The 20,814-nt window shown below is 46.0% G+C and overlaps 2 protein-coding genes across 2 annotated transcripts; one reads left to right on the plus strand and one right to left on the minus strand.

The window, feature by feature from the left end:
- Positions 1 to 92: 92 nt before the first annotated feature.
- Positions 93 to 2,367, plus strand: LOC136939538 (regulator of G-protein signaling 6-like; the record flags this gene model as incomplete). Its single annotated transcript, XM_067232161.1, has 4 exons — positions 93 to 279; positions 621 to 710; positions 897 to 950; positions 1,379 to 2,367. Coding segments are annotated over 4 exons (382 nt in total), but the record flags the coding sequence as incomplete, so codon positions are not given.
- A 226-nt stretch (positions 2,368 to 2,593) lies between these two features.
- Positions 2,594 to 15,744, minus strand: LOC136939539 (zinc finger protein DPF3-like). Its single transcript, XM_067232162.1, has 10 exons — positions 15,729 to 15,744; positions 15,491 to 15,597; positions 12,796 to 12,927; positions 12,388 to 12,483; positions 12,051 to 12,123; positions 9,561 to 9,698; positions 9,128 to 9,256; positions 5,411 to 5,523; positions 5,029 to 5,110; positions 2,594 to 2,604 (listed from the first exon to the last, which is right to left on the minus strand). The coding sequence occupies exons 1-10, from the start codon at positions 15,742 to 15,744 to the stop codon at positions 2,594 to 2,596; spliced, it is 897 nt and encodes a 298-aa protein (XP_067088263.1).
- Positions 15,745 to 20,814: the final 5,070 nt, after the last annotated feature.

The following is a 20,814-nucleotide window of genomic DNA, read 5'->3' on the forward strand; positions in this document are numbered from 1 at the left end:
CCTGTACATCCGCCCACACAGTGAATGTGCTGTGTGCTTCACACCGAGCTCACAAGTAAGGATGCTTACCTCTCCTCCTCTTCCTGCCTCAGGTTCTGGATGGCAGTGCAGGATCTGAAACGTCGCCCCCTGCAGGACGTGTCTGAGCGAGCGCAGGAGATCTGGGTGGAGTTCCTGGCGGAGGGAGCGCCCAGCTCCATCAACCTGGATTCCCACAGCTACGAACGCACCAGCCAGAACCTGAGAGAGCCGGGCCGCTACAGCTACGAGGACGCCCAGGTAGGGAGGGAGGGAGGGAGGGAGGGAGGGAGGGAGGGAGGGAGGGAGGGAGGGAGGGAGGGAGGGAGGGAGGGAGGGAGGGAGGGAGGGAGGGAGGGAGGGAGGGAGGGAGGGAGGGAGGGAGGGAGGGAGGGAGGGAGGGAGGGAGGGAGGGAGGGAGGGAGGGATTGTCAGCTTGCTTCACAGTCCATTAGTGCAACTGATGTACTGTTGCTAAGCATAGCTGAGCTCCTTATCTTAACATCTAGGGAAAAAACATTTTTGTCTGCGTCGTTGTTGTACATTGTCCCACTCACTCACACACACACACATTCACACACACACTTTCTCTTCTCTTTCAGGCCCACATCTATAAGCTGATGAAAAGTGACAGTTACACGCGGTTCCTGCGCTCCAATGCCTACCAGGACCTCTTGCTCGCTAAAAAGAAGGTGTGTGTGTGGCACGTGTATGTGTGTGAGTGCTTGCATGTGTATGTGTGTGCTTATGTGTGTGTGTGTGTGTATACACTGCTTTTAGTGAAGACCATCTTTTCCTAATGGTTTTCTTCTGAAATGTCCTGACTTCCCTCGCCTGTCTTCCCCTCAACTCCTGTCCCATGATGCTTTGGGCTCCAGCCTGAGACCGAACAGGGCCGACGTACGTCCTTGGAGAAGTTCACACGCTCAGTGGTCTGTAGATGACTTCTACCTTCACATGTTGTCTGTGAGAGTGTAATGACCTGGTGCTGCCTTCCATGGCAAGGACAAATATATTTCAAAAACTCACTGAGCCTTTCCTGGTTAAATAAAGGTTGAATCGAAATGAAATAAATCATCCCTCTCTCTCTAATCAAATTTTTCCTGATATTCATGTTACTGAGCTGAGGGTGTAAAATTCCAGTTTGTAAAAAGAAATGATATAAGGATTTCTATGGAGAGGTACTAATCCATGTAATTTGATAGTAGCAGTATTTAACTGATTTAATTGTATCTTTGAAGTATTTTGTTGCCCTTAGTTTTTGTCTCTTCTGTATGTAGTGTTCTTACCTGTCTTAATCTGTGTTCAAAACACAATTTGGCCTGTTGACAATCGTCTCTTTCCTACTGTCACTCTCCAGGGTAAGTCCCTGGCAGGGAAGCGTCTGACAGGCCTCATGCAGTCCTCCTGACAAGGCCTGGGCCTTGAGTAGGGCAACCGTGCCCAGTGGAGCTGCTTCCCAGTGGGGAGAGGGACCCAGAGATGCTGGGTGTGAAGGGTGAGGGCCAGGAGGCCTGGAGGGCGGGCCCAGCACCACCCACATGACTTGAGTCCAGACACGGAGCATCAGCATGCTAAACGTCACTCGGACCTGGCACTCGGACCGTACCGTCTCTATGTAGAATAATATCCTCATGTAAACACTGCTTCTATTAGGTTCTATTCAATTATATAACCAAATTGGAATGTCCGGCTTCTTCTTGTCTCCATGTATGTTAGTGTGACTAAGGTTAGGAATGAGTGGACGTTTAAAAAAAAGAAACGAAAAGAAAAAATGCATTTAAATCTTTAACGTGTAATTTATTTCATGTTAGGAATGATTTATGTTCACGAGAAATGGGATGGGGGAACAGAAAGATGAAAAACATAGAGTATACACTTAAGATATGAATTATTTTTTCTCTTTCTTTTTAAGGATTTTCCCCCTCTGCCCTTTGATTTAATATTCTAGGCAGTTTTTCTATCGAGGTGGGGCAGGGGTATGTTACTGTACCGTTAGCGGAACATCATCTTCAGAACATTCCACCCTAGACTCAGACTCGGGCCTCATGTGCCCTAGACCACAACCTCTGTCCTCATAGAATGTAGTCAGTGATTACAGCATTCCACGTCGCCATTAACCCACATCATTAGAACCTTCTGGATGGACACGGCGATTGGCTTGGAACACAGTACAGGCACACAGAGAAGGAAGTACTTGAAGGAGTTCTTATAGGGACCATATGAACATACACAGAGAGCCTGGGAGAATTGTTGTAGTTTTTTTTTTTACAGTGACTGTCTTTAAAGGATGACAAAAGAGGAATAAAAGAGGAATGCACCGTGACTGCCGTCTCCAGTCGATCTTCCTCTCTCCATCACCTGTTATTTAAGAATGTTGATGTCTTTGCTGTTATTCTACAATGTAGAAAAACATATAATAGTGTCCAAATCTTGGATTACCTTGGATTACCGTGGATTAAAATAACCCCACACTGCTTGAGATTACTGACATCACTCATACAAACGTATTGTAACTACAACATATTGTACATACTGTGATGTCTACGGAACAGCACATTGCTTTCCCTGTGCTCTACTGACCCCCTGTGGACAATTTATGCAACTATGTCCACAGAGAGTACTGTGGGACCTACAGTACTCTCCCAGGCGGATTTCAGGTCAAATTTCTGTAAACGTGCTGACATCTAGTGTCTGTGATAAAACAGTGCATGATCTACACCCAACAGTCCTTATATTCAGGTAGGCTATTTATACATCAAGATGAACATCTCCAGCCATACTAAACATGCAGACTAACCATTATTGAGCATATGTTCACTGAAAACATATCTCTAATATGTAGACAAAACATTCAGACGTTGAGGAACCCAAACACAGTCTACAAAACCTGATATCTGCTAAGTATTTCCACATGTACTTTAATGTGTTGTTGGGGAAACAGGTTCATAGAAGTAATGAGGTAAAATATTTATTTCAGCCCAATAAAAACCAAACAAGTAAACATCAACAAAATCATAAAATGGTTTCAAAGTACTTTAGGCAATTTTCACGAATAAAAAGAAATGATATTGAATACATTTGTTTGGGTAAGAACGTGATACAAACAGTAAGAAATGATGCTGAAAGGACTGTAAGGGAGGCTCAACAAAACACATTCAGGTTATTCACATCTAATTCTACCGCATGATTGTCTTTGGAAAAACCAATACCAAATACAAAAACACACAGAAAATACTAGTAAGACATTTCCAGTCATGGCGATGCAATTTTACTGTCTTTAAGATTTTATTTCATATTATCAAATCAAAAACAGTTAGCTAAACTTAAATAGTTGAGTTTGTCTCACACTATAAAATCTGGATTCCTTTTTTGTAGCGTTTTTTTTTTAGCTTATTGGGACTTCAAATTGACCAAATAGTCCTTGACTGTGGCATGTAGAGATACATTTGTACCAGAGGGCACGCAATCTCACAACGTACAAATATGTTTTAAAAGACAATCAAAAGGGCTTCATGAAACATTTAGTAAACATTTACTGATGCATAAAACACACATGTACAAACTTGATGCACACATATTGTACGGAGAAGTCTAAAATAATCTTAAAGACAGCATGTTGCTTGCTGAGTATAATTTTCAGATATACTTTAGAGGCCATGTAAAATCTTTATACCATTTGACAGCATCAATGGTCATGTGTAACTAACTATCCTTTTATAAGACCAGGAATTTAACAGTAGTTTAATGTTCTGAACCAAGCATTCACCCACAGTAACAGTCAATATCAGTAGGAATGCATGAATAACAGTTTATTTTTAAGTGTCCTCGGACAATTGTTTTCATAAGCACCTTACTCTCCTAGTTACCACGGTGATACAGAAACAAAGCGTGGACTGGGAATGTTGCTGAGCTTCAGAGAGAGAGAGTCATGTTAGAGCAACAAGACTCTGTGCTCTCACTCCATATGCAGCATTAATAACAGTTTGCTTTACAAATCTGGTCAAATAAGGTATTACAGAGTATCGAGTAAGTCTAAATATTAAAATAAGTCTTTCATTTTGAAATCTAATTACGCAAAGGACACAGGGGAATCTATGAATTCAAACAAACAAGTAAAACTGACTCTAACTCTCTGGTTTCAAGAAGTGTAGGTTGTGTTATACCATAAATGTTGTATCACTTATTGTGTGGAAAATACACAAACTTGTTGTAATTTGTACCTAGGTTTGGGTTCTGAATGAGCTTGTGCTACCTGATGTGTGAATTTCAGTTGAGGGGTGTGTTCTTGGATGTTTGGAGATTGGCAGGAGTTGTGAGGTAGAGAGCTGCTTGCAGATAGCCTGACTCCTGGATCAGGGGCGTACGCTGTACTCTTCCACAAGAAGCTGACAACTGGACGAAGTAAGACTAATGTCTGCCCTGAGCCTGTGATTGTGTGTATGTGCATGTGTGAGGGTGTGTGCGTGTGGCAAGAGGAATGTCCTGGTTGGTACTGGTGGTTGGCTGGTGTTAGGGCTCTTCGTAAGCTGAAGCCTTGTCCTTTAACAGAGCCAGACACAGGTGACAGCTCCAGCTCCCTAGAGAGAGAGAGACAGAGAGAGAGACAGAGAGAGAGAGAGAGAGAGAGAGACAGAGAGAGAGATAGAGAGAGAGACACACAGAGAGAGAGAGAGAGAGAGAGAGAGAGAGAGAGAGAGAGAGAGAGAGAGAGAGAGAGAGAGAGAGAGAGAGAGACAGAGAGACAGAGAGACAGAGAGACAGAGAGAGACAGAGAGAGTGAGACACACACAGAGAGAGAGAGAGAGAGAGAGAGAGAGAGAGAGAGAGAGAGAGATAGATAGAGAGACACAGAGACAGACAGAGAGAGAGAGAGAGAGAGAGAGAGAGAGAGAGAGAGAGAGAGAGAGAGCCAGAGTGAGACACAGAGACAGAAAAATAGACACCCAGAGAGCAGCAGAGAGACGTTGTCGACTGATAGGTGACCTCCCTTTCTGTGTGTCGTCTTACCTTCAGGGGGCTGGGTCATAGGAGGCTTCAGACAGTACATGTGGTACCCACGATCACAGTCGTCACAGAACAGCAGCTGGTCCTGTGGAACAGGAGCACATGGACACGTCACATCCTGTCACTCTCAGGTTGGAGGAAGTTCAATCGTTCTGTAATCAACACGTCCGGGAACGGAGGTCCTCTCCGTTCCCAAAGAAATCAATCACGTCAGCCCAAGACGGGGCACATGTGTGTCTGTCGGGGCACATGTGCATCTTCTTTTTGTGTCTGGAGAAGATCGTCGTGGTAAACTAATGCCACACTGGGGTTGCATTTTGACTTCATGCGTTTGACCTGTCAATGACTCCAGCTGCTAGGTCAGCCAGCAGACTCATCCACTCACGTCATTCTCTGAGGTGCCACAGAGGCTGCAGGATTTGCACTCTATACACTGCCACTGGTAGGTCCTGACGGCCTGCATCATGTTGTCTGTGAACTGTAGACAGGTGGGGTGACCTGGGGATGGGGAGGAGAGGAGGAGACAGTTTGTTTACAGGTGTGGAAATATTTTCTTGAAATAACATGTACTTTATTCCTGACCGAGACAGATGGTTAGCTTCTCCCCTCTCCCCCCTCCCCCCACCAACTGCTCTCTCTCCTTGGTTTTTCATTCTGGTGCCAAGGTTTTTATTAGTCTCCTTCATGTCCTCTCAAAGTACAGAACAGACGCAGACTGCTGCTTCATGTAATGAATGTAACTTTCACTTAAACTTTTTGAATAGATGTTGGCAGTCTGTGTGTTTGAAAATGGCTGAACCTCGATACACACTGAATTGCATGAATAAAAAAAAAACAAACACAAAAACCCACAAATTTTTTCCTCCACGCAGCCACATACCGTCGATCAATATCATAGTCCACAGTTGATTACAGTTTGCCGCTCCTTCAGAAAGGACAATGGATCTTTCCTGTTATTGAATACCCTCCAGTGAAAAACATTTATTTTCAAAGCTAGGGAGGCAGAATGCTAGGGCGTCTATTGAGCTCCACATTCAGGAATAAAGAGTTCTGCTGTTCTGTGGAAATTCAATACAGCCTGAAAATCATTCAAAACAAATGAACTCACAGTCCTCCCGCCTCCATGTTCTGCTGTGAGCACACGACAGGAAATTTCTCGAAAACACAATCCCATATCAAACATTTGACCAAAACACTGATTCTTAAGCCAAAGCATACAGCGTTTCAATAACACGGCTACCGTACAAGCAGAGAAAGAGAGTCCTTTTACGACTTTGCGGCCAGTGACAGAGATGCCCTCAGCACACTGCGGAGGTCACAGGTGAGTTATCACCGAGGTATCAATCGGACATTCAATAAACCATGAATCAGCTTCTAAAAGAGACGGTGTGTGCAGCCACTCCAGGCTCAGACTCGGCACTGGGCGTCCAGCCAAACCAAAATGCTTCCTCCTCCCTGTGACCTTCCAGACAGACAGACAGCTTCACTGACAAGTCTTTGTTTATAGGTGTAATGAAGATAAATGCACCCAGTGTTAAAAAGTTGGCCAGGAACACTGAGCATGCCCAGACAGACGTACGGAGAGATAGCAAACAGGAAACTGAATGTGGTGACAGTTAAATGATTTATCAATCCCAATTCATCTGCCATCTGTGTGTGGCATAAAGACAGTGTGAAACCTCAGTAACTGCTGGGTAATACCTGTATTTAATCACAGACCCAAGCCCAACCCTGTGGTTAAATGTTTGTGTTTCATCTTCCAGAAAGATTATATAAATTAAAGAAAAACTGATACCAACAAAGTCAATGGTTTTTAAGGACAGAGAGGGATGACGAAATGACGAAATGCCGACAGGCTCTTACCTCTCAGCTAACTGTCCTCACAGGCCAATGGAGCAACTCAGAGCCCAGGAACATCCCTCCCCTTGCTTCACTTTGTCCATGTAGCCATAGAGATGGCATGTCAACCAACTTTTTGTTTTGTTTGATTAAAGCTTTGCTCTCGACCTTGGTTCTTCCTTTAGTCCTGAGGCAAGGTGTTACCAAGATATTTTTTATTTTTTAGATGTATTTATTAATGTATTGATTTCCATGCAGTACAGTTTGGTCTCAGACATTAAATATATATCTTGACAGGCAAATCTGTTCAACATGAAATTGAACAAGTAGGCTAAATCCAAATGTTGACGTCAACAGTTCATGTCCATCAATCAGAATCCAGATAAAGAGCTTCTTCGCCTAGCCGCTTCCACAGAGCAGACAGCTGCTGCCAAGTCCGTTCTTGTTTCAAGATCAAAAGTTATAAATCGTTTATCAACTGAATGCATCAGCAGGCCGGGCCAGAATGGCACAGACGGTCGTCTCTCGGATGTTCCCGTGTTCCTTTCACAACAACAAAAAGTCCAAAGCAAAAACTCAAGCTGATGTCGGCAGGATAATCGGCCTCTCTCAGCTTTGTCCTTCGTCATCCGAAAAGAAAATGTCCTCCAACTCGTCGTCCTCAAAGCCGCGAAACGTGGAAGCTTCGCTGTCAGACGCGTTGCCGAACAATTCTTCAAGAACGCTCATCTTCCTGCTCGCTCTCTTCAGGCCTCGTCGTCCGGCTAACGCGAGCACACCAGATTGACAGCAACAGAAACAAGACAACAGTGTCAGGGCCTCTCCACCTCTCCCACAGCGACTCTAAACACACCAGCACACATAGCAAAGCCAGTCCCACTAAGTTTCGGTTGCAATTGCTACTTTTCTTTCCCTCTCACGGCAAAGGTGACGGCTTATGACGGCTTTGTGGATAATTTTCACCTCACAGGCCGATCGGATGAAAAAAAAAACGGAAAGCAGATCAGAGCGTCATGGAGGAAATGCGTGAGGACAAGTAGAACAAAAGAGTGAATGGTTGTGGAGGACAGGATGTTGCAGAAGCCGTCTTCTATGGCAGAACTCGTAGGAGAGAGACTTGTTGACAAGTGGACACTGAGAGGCATGCAGGATGGAAGCAGGCAGGTGTCAGTCTAGGATGCTGCACCAAGTTGGCTCTCCCCTAGGTTCATCGATAACTTCTTGATAGCTCATTGTTCATGAATAGCTCATTAATAGCTAATTTATGACATGGTTTAGTCAATCAATTAAATAGCCTATTTATGTGTGTTTATTTTACAAAACCAGCAACAAACGTCCTTCCACAAAGACAATCCCTAGTTTTCAGAGAAGCACAGTTGTCAGAGTGTGTTAAACTGTCTCCCCACACAACCCTGCTCCACTGCCACTCGCCACAACACGTCAAACCAGGCAGCCAACAAAACAAAGCGTTACACTCCAGTATCTACCGCTGCAAAGGTACAGACTCAGTCTGCCAGAACAGGAGGAACTCACATCAAGATAGCGAACAAAGGAAGTAAAATTATTATTACAAATAAAAACAAAGATAGAAATTAAGAAATGAGATGTGTGGAGGAAAATAAAGACTGGAGAATGTTTTATAACGTATGCGCTGACTCCAAGAACAGAAGCCTGCACTTGGAGAGAGGAACCTAGATCTCTGTCATAACCCCTGAGCATCAACAGGGAAAGTTAGAACAGCTGAATATGTTGTCCTGAAAGAGGGTCAGTGACATGAATCAGTCACTTAATGACCCTAAAATGGGAATAACTGTCGAAAAATCGATGTCGAAATTCATATACTTCTAAATATATCAAGATAAATTCAGTATAATTCTCGCACGATCAACACATTTTCGATTTTCTGGAGGGTGACGGATGAGGAGGCTGGAGGGGGAGGGATGAGGAGGCTGGACGGGGAGGGGTGAGGAGGCTGGAGGGTGAGGGATGAGGAGGCTGGAGGGTGAGGGATGAGGAGGCTGGAGGGTGAGGGGTGAGGAGGCTGGAGGGTGAGGGTGAGGGATGAGGAGGCTAGAGGGTGAGGGATGAGGAGGCTGGAGGGTGAGGGATGAGGAGGCTGGAGGGTGAGGGATGAGGAGGCTGGAGGGGGAGGGGGAGGGATGAGGAGGCTAGAGGGTGAGGGATGAGGAGGGTGAGGGATGAGGAGGCTGGAGGGTGAGGGATGAGGAGGCTGGAGGGTGAGGGATGAGGAGGCTGGACTCACCAGAGCGTCCGCAGTCGGAGCAGGACACCAGGTCCTCGGCCTGGCCGGTCTTCCGGTTGGAGTCCTGGTCCCCCAGGCAGAAGTCACAGTAGTCGTTAGGGATGATGGAACCATCTGGGCCTTTCTGAGCTGTGAGGAGACATGTTGGTTGGGTTTACTCATACTTGTACTCATCTGTAACGAATCACTGTTTAGTTATCGGTTGATTTTTGGATGGTTGAACCAATAATCTATACATGAAATAAAAGGTTACAGTCATTTTATGCCAGTATATATCAGCATGTAAAGTTTTTCACCAGGTGTTTAATCTGCAGTGTGTGCAGTATACAGCCTTCAACACATCGATGGGATCGTCACACACGGTGGAGTTACTCAATGTTTTGATGTTGTTTGACGTTGTTTTCTGTTGGCTGGTTGAGGGTCGGTCTCTTACGTTTGTGGTTGTCTGGCCGTGGTGGGGGGGACGGTGCCACCTCTTCCTCCCTCTCCTCCTCCCCCTCCTCCTCTGCCAGGTGGGTGTGGGCATAGTGGTAGCTCAGCCCCGGACGGTTCTTGTAGCGCTTCCCACAGACTGTTGACAACAGAGCCCCAAACTGTTAGAACCCGGTGGAAGATTCCAGAACATTCTAGAACACTTAAAGATGTTCTACCTATGAACCAAGAACCTGCTCAAATACAGATTGCTACCAATGCCTCCATCTAGCACGCCGAAACAGAGGTGCATGTTTTACAAGAGCTGTATTACACAGTAGGATTACAATGGTTGTTGGTAGGGTGATGCAGTAGTCCCTGTAATGTAAGCCAAAACCTCAACCAGGGATCACCACACCAAACTACGCACGGACTGGGAAGCCGCTGACAAAAACACACCCAGAAACGCTGCCCTGGGCTGACTACAGCACGGTACAGGCAGTAATGAGATCATGTGTTTGGTCTGTATTTCAGTCCAGTCTGTCTAACAGTTGAGCTCTGCTTGACGGCAAACATCCAGAAAGGAGACATCGTGAGCAGCCTGTTCTGAGCAGGGAAACAAGTTTCTGGCTGAAGCACCCTAAACAACAACCAGCAGCCAACACAGATATTAATTACCTTTTCCATCCTCATCTAATATTATTTTTGGGGGGTATATTTAAAGAATTGTCAGTGGAATTAAATCTAGCAGCTGCTGTCTCTGCTACCCTGGACCCAGGGCGTGGTTGAAAGGGTTACCTGTCAGCATGAGAACAGAGAAGGCAGGGCAGAGAGAGGAAGGAAGGAAGGCTTCTAATGAACAGCGCTTGACGTTGCCAGAGAGATGTGAACAAGATAGACATCAGATCTCAGGGTACAAGGAACAGCAGGACTCTACTCCACCAAACAGGGACATTTACTCAGTGTGTCTTTCAGAGAAGCTTTCTAGACACACACAACAAAACAGAATATCACTGAGACTGCAACAGCTAAAGGACGATACTATGAATCTAATGAACACACACATACATACATGATCAGTGATCAGGTGGGGTTGTGGTCTTCACTAAAGCATATATATTCCGTTTGAATAGACTCTTTGACATCGCAATGTATACGCTCTCTAACAACCTGAAATCCCCACAACTAACGTATAAGTTAATATTAGTTCACACAGCTATTTAATGGAGATGCTATTGAAAACCAATGCTTAAGTTCTGTGTAATGACCTTTGTGTTCTTTCATGTCTGTGAAGCCCGCAAGGCATGGCCTGTCGACGCTTGATAAAGATGTCATTCTAACACTTAAGCAGTGTTTTCATTGGTGAGGCCTGAGAGTAGCTGTTAAGAAATATAGTTTGTACACTGCAAATTGTTCTGCTTGCCAAGATTTCAAATCATAGGTCTGGAAATATAATATTTATTATCTTGTTTCGAAAATGATTTACTAGTTTATATCTTTTCATTTGTGGTATATTCTTAAGCCTACTTATTTCTAGACTGGAACCAACTTATTTTAAGATATCTTGTCGAGTAAAATTATCTGTCCATGCAGCAAGATAATTTCACTAGTATAAAGTCCTTTTCTCTTCAAATTTAGTGTTAATTTGTTGTATTTTAGCAGACATTTTTTGCAGTGTATCTATTAATGCACTACCTAGAGTACACTGGTGCTTGAAAACCATTCATCCACAGCAATGTGCTAGCATACGGGCACACAGTGTTGTTAGTGACATGCAAGCTTTCTCTGATTTCACAGTCGACGCTTAAGCAGTTACAAAGTGCACGGAATTAAGCGGAAAAGTAGCTGCAGACAAGATCAAACCAGCCACAGAGCAACAGCAGCCCGTGGTAAACCAGCCTGGTGATTAGCACAGCCCAGCATTTCCCTAAAGAGACAAGAGGGCGACATGTCCAGATACCTGAGTCAGCGGATTTTGAGTTATGCTTTTGTTTGTTTCTGTCTGGAACAGAGGGAGAGACAAAGGCAAACGGGAGTTGGGGGGGAAACAAAGAGAGAAAAAGAAACAAAACACAAAAGTGAGTGAGTTTTCTTTTCATTCAGAGGCTACTTCCAGACCATGAGAGAACAGTCCTGTGTGTCTCTCCACCGTGAGGAGCTGTGAGCTGGGCTAGTCCAGCCATGAGCCCTTCCTCCTTCCTCCTGCGTGGGGGAGAAAGAGAGCTGCTCTCTGCTCCGAAGGAAAACAAGAGGAGCATTGATCTGATGCTAATGGTTGCAGATGACCTTTTTACATAGAAGGGTTGTAGAGAGTGGTTCTTGTCGTGTATGCATGGAAGGGTAATGGACTGGTCAGGAATGCCCTGCGGTGGGGATCTTGGTCAGATCTTTGCGCCATTAGGATGTGCTTCATTAGGCCTGCTCCTTCTGATTTCAAGACTTACGTGACCTAAATAACCTTGGAACCACACGATGACCTCACAATGCATATCTTCAAGATGTATTTTCTTACTGTCACAGACGTAAGGTTTGTCCTGGTCGTCGTTGGCAACCGCCTCTGTCCTCCTCCGACCAGAACCTCGACCCTGGAGATGAAGACAAACACACGAGGATGATGAGGAAGACAAGACTACACACTGGGCCTTCTGCCCTGCCTCTCCTTCTCTCTCTGTGTCTCTCTGTGTATATCTCTTTCTCTCTCTGTGTCTCTGTGTGTATATCTCTTTCTCTCTTTATATATCTCTCTATATCTCTTTCTCGTTCTGTCTATCCATCTATTTATCTATATACAGTAGTGTGTAAACTGAACACACAAACTCAGAAACCCACAAACCCACACGCACACTCACTCTGCCTTTGTTTCTGTGCTTCCTCTTTGGAGTGTCCACTTCAAAGTCCTCGTCGTCATGGAAACCGTCCCCGTTCTCGTCGGCTTCCAGGACCCTCTGAGCGAGCAGTAGTGGAGAGGAGGAGGCAGAGGGGTTGATATTTCACACCTTCCACATACCAAGACCATTCTCTCTTTGTTTCCTTTCAGTAAAGGTGTGACCACATGAAAGGATTTTGGAAAAAAAAGACAGTATGATGATGAACCCCCTCTCCCTCATGGGTGATCTGTGCCACTGGGTGACCCCCCCTGTAGGTGGCCTGTGCCACTGGGTGACCCCCCCCTGTAGGTGACCTGTGCCACTGGGTGACCCCCCCTGTAGGTGACCTGTGCCACTGGATGACCCCCCCCTGTAGGTGGGCAGTGGTACCTGGATCTCCAGAAGGGTTTCCTCCTCCTTGCTCATGTTGCTCTTCTTCTCCAGCAGCCCCTCTCCTCTCAGCAGGGCCTCCAGGGCTGTCGCCTCCCCAGGAGGGGCCTCCCGCTTTGGGGCCAACTCGGCCTCTGGTGGAGGGTTGGATGGAGGGGAGGGGACGGTGATGGGGGGGGTGGTGGAGAAAGAGGAGATTAAGAAAAAGCCACAGAGAGGGGAGTATAGAGAAGGCAGGTGTGCCCAACAACAGAATACATCAGACTGCCCTTCAGTGTGTGTGTGTGTGTGACCCCCGACTCGGCACCATGAAAAGCTGAAGCCGACCAGGTGGCACACATGAAAGGGGTGGATGAAGAAGAGGTGAAGAGGACAGGAGGATGAGAGAGGGGGAGAGACTGGTCTGGCCCTCTGTTGTTTTCCTTCCTGTTTGTTTTTCATCAAAGCTACAGGGATCAAGACCTCTCCAGCTCCAGAACCCTCTCTCTCTATCATCTTCTCTTTCTCTCCCACCCCCCTCCTCCCCTCTCTGAACATCTCTCTTTCTGTCACACTCTCTCATTCATTCTCTTTATCTGTCCTTTACACACTCTCTCCGTTTCTATGAGTCTTTTTCTTTCATTTCCGTAGAGATAAACTCGGAGGAGTGAGTAAAGCTTCTCCCTTGCCTTGGGTTTGTAATAAAAGAGGATGAAGGGAGGACGTGAAGAGAAAGGGTATGAGGGAGGGAGGGAGGGAGGGAGGGAGGGAGGGAGGGAGGGAGGGAGGGAGGGAGGGAGGGAGGGAGGGAGGGAGGGAGGGAGGGAGGGAGGGAGGGAGGGACAGGAGGATAGACTTGAGGGAGGGAGGGACAGGAGGATAGACTTGAGGGAGGTAGCTCCAGAGACACTAAGCCTTTGTTATGAGGAGCAGAGTCATAACTGATATACCTCCGTCTCCCCTCTAACCCCTCCCTTCATCGCTCCATGCCTTCTCTTCCTCCTCTCTCTTTGTGTCTGCGTAGGCAGGTTGTCTTGACTGTCACTAACCAGACACATGCCCAGCCACTCCCCCTTCCATCCCTTTCCCTACCCCTCTCTCCTTTCACCCCTTTGCTATCCCCCTCCCTTCCACCCCCATTCCCACTCACCCCTGCCCCATTCTTCCTCCTCCGCTTATCTCCTTCCCCCCTCCTTCACCCCCCCCCCCAACCCCCCCAGACCTCTCCAGCCCCCTGGGATAGGGGGAGGGAAGTAGAGCAGAATGTAGTGCAGAGCCAATGAGGTAGCTACAGATTACTCACGCAGATTACTAACCTAAACACACACACGAACAGTCTCAAGACCTATTGTATTGATGAAAACACCAAAATGTGCGTTTCTGATTTGGTCCGGTACATATCAGTAATAAAGGTACCGGTGCCATATTAGCACTGGGTTTCGGTACCCAACCCTACTGAACAGCTAACCAAAAAAGAGAGGGAAGCATTCGCAGTGTTGATAAATATACTGTTTACATCGGAGGAATAGAATAGAAGTAAATTCAATTGAATAAAAAAGCCAGAGACACAATTCTTATCTCCACTACATGCTAACATTTTGTGAATCTTCTGGGGAGTTTTTCTTGAAAATGACTCCCTCCCTTTTCTTGGCTGACTGTGTTCTTGGTCACAGCTGTAGTATTGAGTTGCGGCTGGAGAAGCCAGAAAAACAATGGAGATGGAAGGCTCAGACACAGACTTGCCTTTCTTCCTCCCCCTTATCAGGTTCCTGGCAGGGGCATTCCTTCACTAGTCCTACCCTTAATACAAACATGTCCACACGCTCACACACATGCCACACAAACACATCTACACACTAACACACAATCCACATAACACACTCACTAACACCCATACCACTCAAACACACTCACACACCACATATCCTTTCACTTCATAGGGCTCACTTACATTCTAATGCTGCATGGACAAATGATTAAAGGGGCCCAGTTAGGGTGCTTCTGTTCTGTAGCTAAGAGTGTGTGTGTGTGTGTGTGTGTGTGTGTGTGTGTGTGTGTGTGTGTGTGTGTGTGTGTGTGTGTGTGTGTGTGTGTGTGTGTGTGTAGTAGTAGTAGAGAACAGGAATGCATTGATTCAGGAAGAGAGTGAACCTGGATACCAAGAAAGAGAGAGGCTAACCAAAGCCAGATGGCCAGAAAGGGAACAATATAACTCCACTGTAGAGCCTGTAGAGTGTGTGTGTTTGTGTGTGTGTGTGTGTGAACAGTGCAAGGGAAAATAGTATAAAATGTAAACAATATAGAGTGAGTGAATGATCTTTAGATGAGAAGGGAAGTGAATAATGTCCAAATGGGTTGTGTATCAATGTTTGTTTGTAGAAACTCTTATTTATAGGTAGGATATTGCTGAGAGCATGAAGGTGGTACTCTCTGGGTGATGTAGGTAGGAGGGCTGTAGATGTAGGGTTGGTCGTGGCTAGCATCTGGATGAGTAGGTAGGAGGGCTGTAGATGTAGGGTTGGCTAGCGTCTGGGTGATGTAGGTAGGAGGGCTGTAGATGTAGGGTTGGCTAGCGTCTGGGTGATGTAGGTAGGAGGGCTGTAGATGTAGGGTTGGCTAGCGTCTGGGTGATGTAGGTAGGAGGGCTGAAGATGTAGGGTTGGCTAGCGTCTGGGTGATGTAGGTAGGAGGGCTGAAGATGTAGGGTTGGTCCTACGAGTCTGAGCTCACACAGGCGTAGCTGGGGATCAAGAGGAGGGTGCAGACGCCTTTTCTTCCTCCAGAAGCGTGCGGGGTAGGTGTACATCTGTCCTGCAGCCTGACCTGAACACACAAGCACAAACACACAGCGTACACACAGGCACACACACACACACACAAGAAGAACATTAACAACCATTGGGGAGAAGCCATGTGTCAAAACGTACACTGACATTCTTATAAAACATCTGTACATGTGTAGGCCTCCATTTCCGGATGTTTGATAGTACATGTGATATTTCAGTGCTATGTTTATGGCATGGCTGTGTCTGTGTATATATTTTATATCTGGTCTCTGGACAAAGAAATGAGAGTCATTGGGTTGTATCCCGGCAGAATCTGTTTAGCATTCATCTTACATCTGGAACATCTGACCATATGTCCCACCTTGTCCCATGAAAGGCTGAGAGAGAGAGAGAGAGAGAGAGAGAGAGAGAGAGAGAGAGAGAGAGAGAGAGAGAGAGAGAGAGAGAGAGAGAGAGGGAGAGAGAGGGAGAGAGGGAGAGAGAGAGAGAGAGAGAGAGGGAGGGAGACAGAGAGACAGAGAGAGAGAGAGAGAGAGGAGAGAGAGAGAGAGAGAGAGAGAGAGAGAGAGAGAGAGAGAGAGAGAGGAGAGAGAGAGGAGAGAGGAGAGAGAGAGAGGGATAAACCCAGAATATGTATATAATGAAAACTGAGGTTTTGCCCACAAAGTACAGGGTGTGGCCCCAGGTCTGAGCATGTGAGATGAAGTCTATTTGTGTTCAGCTCTTTATTGAGCATATTGTTCCCCTTGTCTGGGTGACCCAGATGTGCTGATTGCATGCATAGGTCTGTGTCTGTCTCAGACTCATTCCGAAAGACAAGAAGGGCATGTTTACAATAGAGGGGGTACAAAAAGGAGCACACGAGGCCGATTCAGTCGTCTGAATATCTGGAAAGAGTTGTTTCCTTATTCTGTTCTGTCTGTCCATCCATCATTTTACTGAAACACACAAACCTCATCTTTTTCATCCAGAAAAAAGCTTCTGGTTGCTTTTTGACCATGCAAAAATGAATATGAATTAATTGTTCCCGCCTTCCTTCCTGTCTGCAATGCTGAACCCCCTCCAGCCTGTCCCCACTGCAGTACCACCTACCTGGCTGTCGGTGGCGCTGTTCCATCCAGATGTAGCAGTTGTTTTTGGGCCACCCCTGTCTGAGAGTCCAGGAAGGGCATGCGGACACTTCGCTCGGCGCAGAGACGGGCATTGTAGCTGCGACAGTGCTCAATGGCCTCTCTGTAGAACTGGTCCCCCAGTCTGGGGAGAGAACAGACACATAAAGACAGGATTAGCTTCATTTAACCGGGCTAGGTTAGCATTAGCATGACTGCTGGTGAACAGACACACAACAGACAGGATTAGCTTCCTTTAACCGGGCTAGGTTAGCATTAGCATGAGTACTGGTGATCTCCACTGAAGTTAGCTCACAAACGATATATTGGTTGTGCTTACAAGGACGTGGATTGATGACTTCTATGCTGCTGCTGAACCACATTCCCGTCAGCTGAATGCTAACGTTGTTTAAGTGTTTATTAGCATGCAGAGTTACACCCAGCATGTACGGTCTAACTGCATCAATCAGCAGAGGTCAGTCAGACGCTGGCTCAGGTCCCAGTCCTCTGGTTACACAAACATACACTCAAACTATGAACGTACAGAAGTACATGCCACTGGGGACAGCTCATAAGTAGCTGGCATTTGACTGCAGATCAAGAGGTTTCATGGTTTGAAACCCCCCTTATCTAAAGTAAGTCACTTTAGATAAAAGTGTCTCCTGACTTAAGACAATTTGATGGAATGTTCTGCATATGAAAGAATGCTGTGTCAGCATTGTCACGTTTAGGAATCTAATGAGTAGTCAGTGTCCACAGTTCCGTCCACATGCATGATCCCCCCTCACTGGGGACCTGTGATAGCAGGGGGTTCCTAAAGACTCTCTAGATGGGCCTCAGTGGATGACTGTCGGGGTGTCCCCTCGACTGCCTGATCAGAAGTGATGGGTCCTGCCCAGTGCTGATGATGAGACACAGAAATGTGAGGAATGCCTGCCTGGACAAAGACCAGAGCTCTCTTGGCCACACTCTGCCCTACAAAGAGGTATACTGTAGAGGAAAGGGGGCATGAGGGGAGGGAGGGAGGGAAGGGGTAAGTGAAGTAGCAGGGTTAGTAAAGAAAACGGACTGAGTAGAAAGATTGTTGACGCTGAATAGAGGACGACCTAAATGCTGTGGCAACATACACAATCTTGGCTTTCATGAAGGAGATGGTGAACAATGATTGTGAGTGTATGCTGACTTTGCTTATAAACCACAGGCATTGAACTGACCACAGAATCAAAGTTTATCAGCTGTGTTTTCTCACATGTGTTTATCCGGCTACCGGCACTGATCTGACATGGCATCCAGTGTGTTTCTGCAACAGACCACAATTACAGCACTGCAGTCTAGTCAAACTCTTCACTGGAGAACAACAGATCACTTCCAATGGCTGAAATGGAGCAAGCTATTTAAAGGCATCATTACAATAATCAATCTCTCTTGAAATTCAAGAGAGTTTGTGGTCCACCAGTACTGGTCTCACGAATAACAATACAGCATGCAGTGTTACATGTTTCTCAGTCACCGACCTGCAGGAAGTACCGGCACCTATCTTTAATAGGACAGTATACTATCACTGGCATCATTAACAGTTACTGTAAGAGACCCAGGCAGGCAATAGGTAAGGTTCCGTAGCGACCTGCTAAATGTCGCAAAAGAATTCAGTGGAGAAGGGATAATACGGGTATTTGTTTGAAGAGTACATAAGATGTCACAACATCATGTTGATAAGAGCATATCAGAGAATATCATCAACAGTCGGAGCTCAACCTCCATCACAGATGTCAGTGTTCCTGTTCTAGAGGAGTACTGGCTTGATGAGGGAAGATAAGCCGGAAGTAAACTCAACGAGACATTGTAATAAGGTGGTAAGACTGGAGACTGGAGGTGCGTAGTGACAGAAGGAGTACGGGTTTTGTAAAATATATATTTTTGTATGTTATATAATTATATCATCTCAACAGGTCACTTTCTTGTCCTTTAGCTTTTCTTTTCCACCTCCATATTGTTTTTCAACTACTCCCTTACTTTTCCTCTTACCGCCTACCTCTCCTTCCCTCCCTCCCTTCCATCGTCACCCCCTCCCCCTCCTTGTCATCCTATATTCCTGCACATATCTGTCCCACTTCGACAATCATCCGTGTGTGGAATGCCCTAGGCTGCTTGATAAACTCTTACATAAGGATAGAGGAACAGAGCACATCAGAGCACAATCCACTGTGTGTGTGTGTGTGTGTGTGTGTGTGTGTGTGTGTGTGTGTGTGTGTGTGTGTGTGTGTGTGTGTGTGTGTGTGTGTGTGTGTGTGTGTGTGTGTGTGTGCGTGTAAACCAGGAAGAAAAACAGAAATGAAAGACAGAGAATGGGAGAGAGATTTTGAGTGCGCCATCACAACTAGTTGTCCCTTATGTCTGAAGTATGTGACAGGGAAAGTACCCTGGAGTCCCTTTACCTCAAGCTGAGCACACAGTTGTTGCCATGCGTTACCATGCCCATTAAGGTTGTGTGCCCCTGATGGCGTTGATGGGGTTATATAAGAAAAGCTTTTGCATGTTAGGGAACACTTTCCTCTCAGGAACAGTTTCCTGGACACTGATGGAATCTGGTGTGTGTGCATGCGTGTGATTGTATGTGTGTGTGTTTGGGGGTTGTGTTGCAGATAGAGATTGGAGGAGATGAGAGGAGATTATAAGGTCATTTTGAGGGAGCTAGACATGACTGTCATGTCATCTGTTTCTGATGTCTGTTTCTGAATTTACAACCTTGAATTTTTGGATCTGATTTTTATATATATATTGAAATAAAGGCAAAAATAAACTATAGGGCTCTCAAGTCTCATGCATTCAACGTGATAATTCCGTGATAACTAAAACCGTACCATCAAAATCTAAAATCCTTACTCGCATCCCTACTCCTGGTACAGTTAAAGCATTATTTTTCTTCACGAAAATGCCATCAAGATTCAAATGCTCTGCTCTTTTCAGACCTGGAATGCAGACACAGACACTGATTCAGTGATTGCTGAGAAGCCAGTGGAATGTTTTCATATAAACAGAGTTGAAATGTCCAAGACAGTCGGGCTAATTTTAGGCACCCCCATGCTCCTATAGGGGAGAGGAGAGAGTTAAACAGCAATACTTTATATCTGCAAAGAGGTCCACTTTATGTGTTTATCCTAACAAACCTCTCTCTCTCATACTTAGTCTCTCTCTCTCTTTCCTCTTTTTTTTTCATACATCCGCCTCTTTTATCTCTTTCTGTCTTGTCCCTGCATCATCCCCCCACCACACACACACACACACACACTCACAGTACACTTCCCTTCTCTCTCCTCTTGAACGTGAAGGGCCCTCACAAGTCACAGGTGCCTATGAATAATGGACCAGAGGCTTTTCATTGGACGGGTTATGTTCTAATTGCATTCCATATGCATGACACTTTGCTAATAGCTTGCACTCACAATGAAGGGTTATAAATACATCATGAATATTCAGTTGTGTAGACCTACTGCCCTGAGCCCGCTATTGAGAACAGACAGGAACAAAGGGTTCCAGTTAAATAACAGAAATTTATAGACTTTGGTCTATAAATCAGTGTATGTGTGTGTGTGTGAGAGTGTGTGTGTGCGTATCTTCTATTCACACACACCACACACACCAGTCTATTTTCATTGGAATACATGAAAGGTGTGGAGGAAGACACTCCACAGGGATAAAAGTAAAGAACATCCATCAACACCTCCTGCATTTCAAACATCCATATACTCCTCACCTTTCCCCTCTCCTCAGCCCTCCTCCCCTCATGTCCTCTCCTCACCCCTCCTCCCCTCACCCCCTCTCCTCACCCCTCCTCCCCTCATCCCTTCTCCTCACCCCTCACCCCCTCTCCTCACCCTCCTCCCCTCATCCCTTCTCCTCACCCCTCCTCCCCCTCACCCCTCTCCTCACCCCTCCTCCCCTCATCCCTTCTCCTCACCCCTCCTCCCCTCAACCTCCCTCCTCACCACTCCTCCCTCCCCTGTCCTCTCCTCTATAGCAGCAACTGTACAGCTACAAGACCTGCCTCATGCCTTCAACACTGTCACAGCTTGCTGGCCTACAGGCTGTGAGGACATGCCTTCTATGAGCTCCTAAACCTAAACAAACACACGGTGATAACGAGC

This window comes from Osmerus mordax, unplaced genomic scaffold (assembly GCF_038355195.1).
Source record: "Osmerus mordax isolate fOsmMor3 unplaced genomic scaffold, fOsmMor3.pri Scaffold_227, whole genome shotgun sequence".
In the NCBI taxonomy this organism is placed as follows: Eukaryota; Metazoa; Chordata; class Actinopteri; order Osmeriformes; family Osmeridae; genus Osmerus; species Osmerus mordax.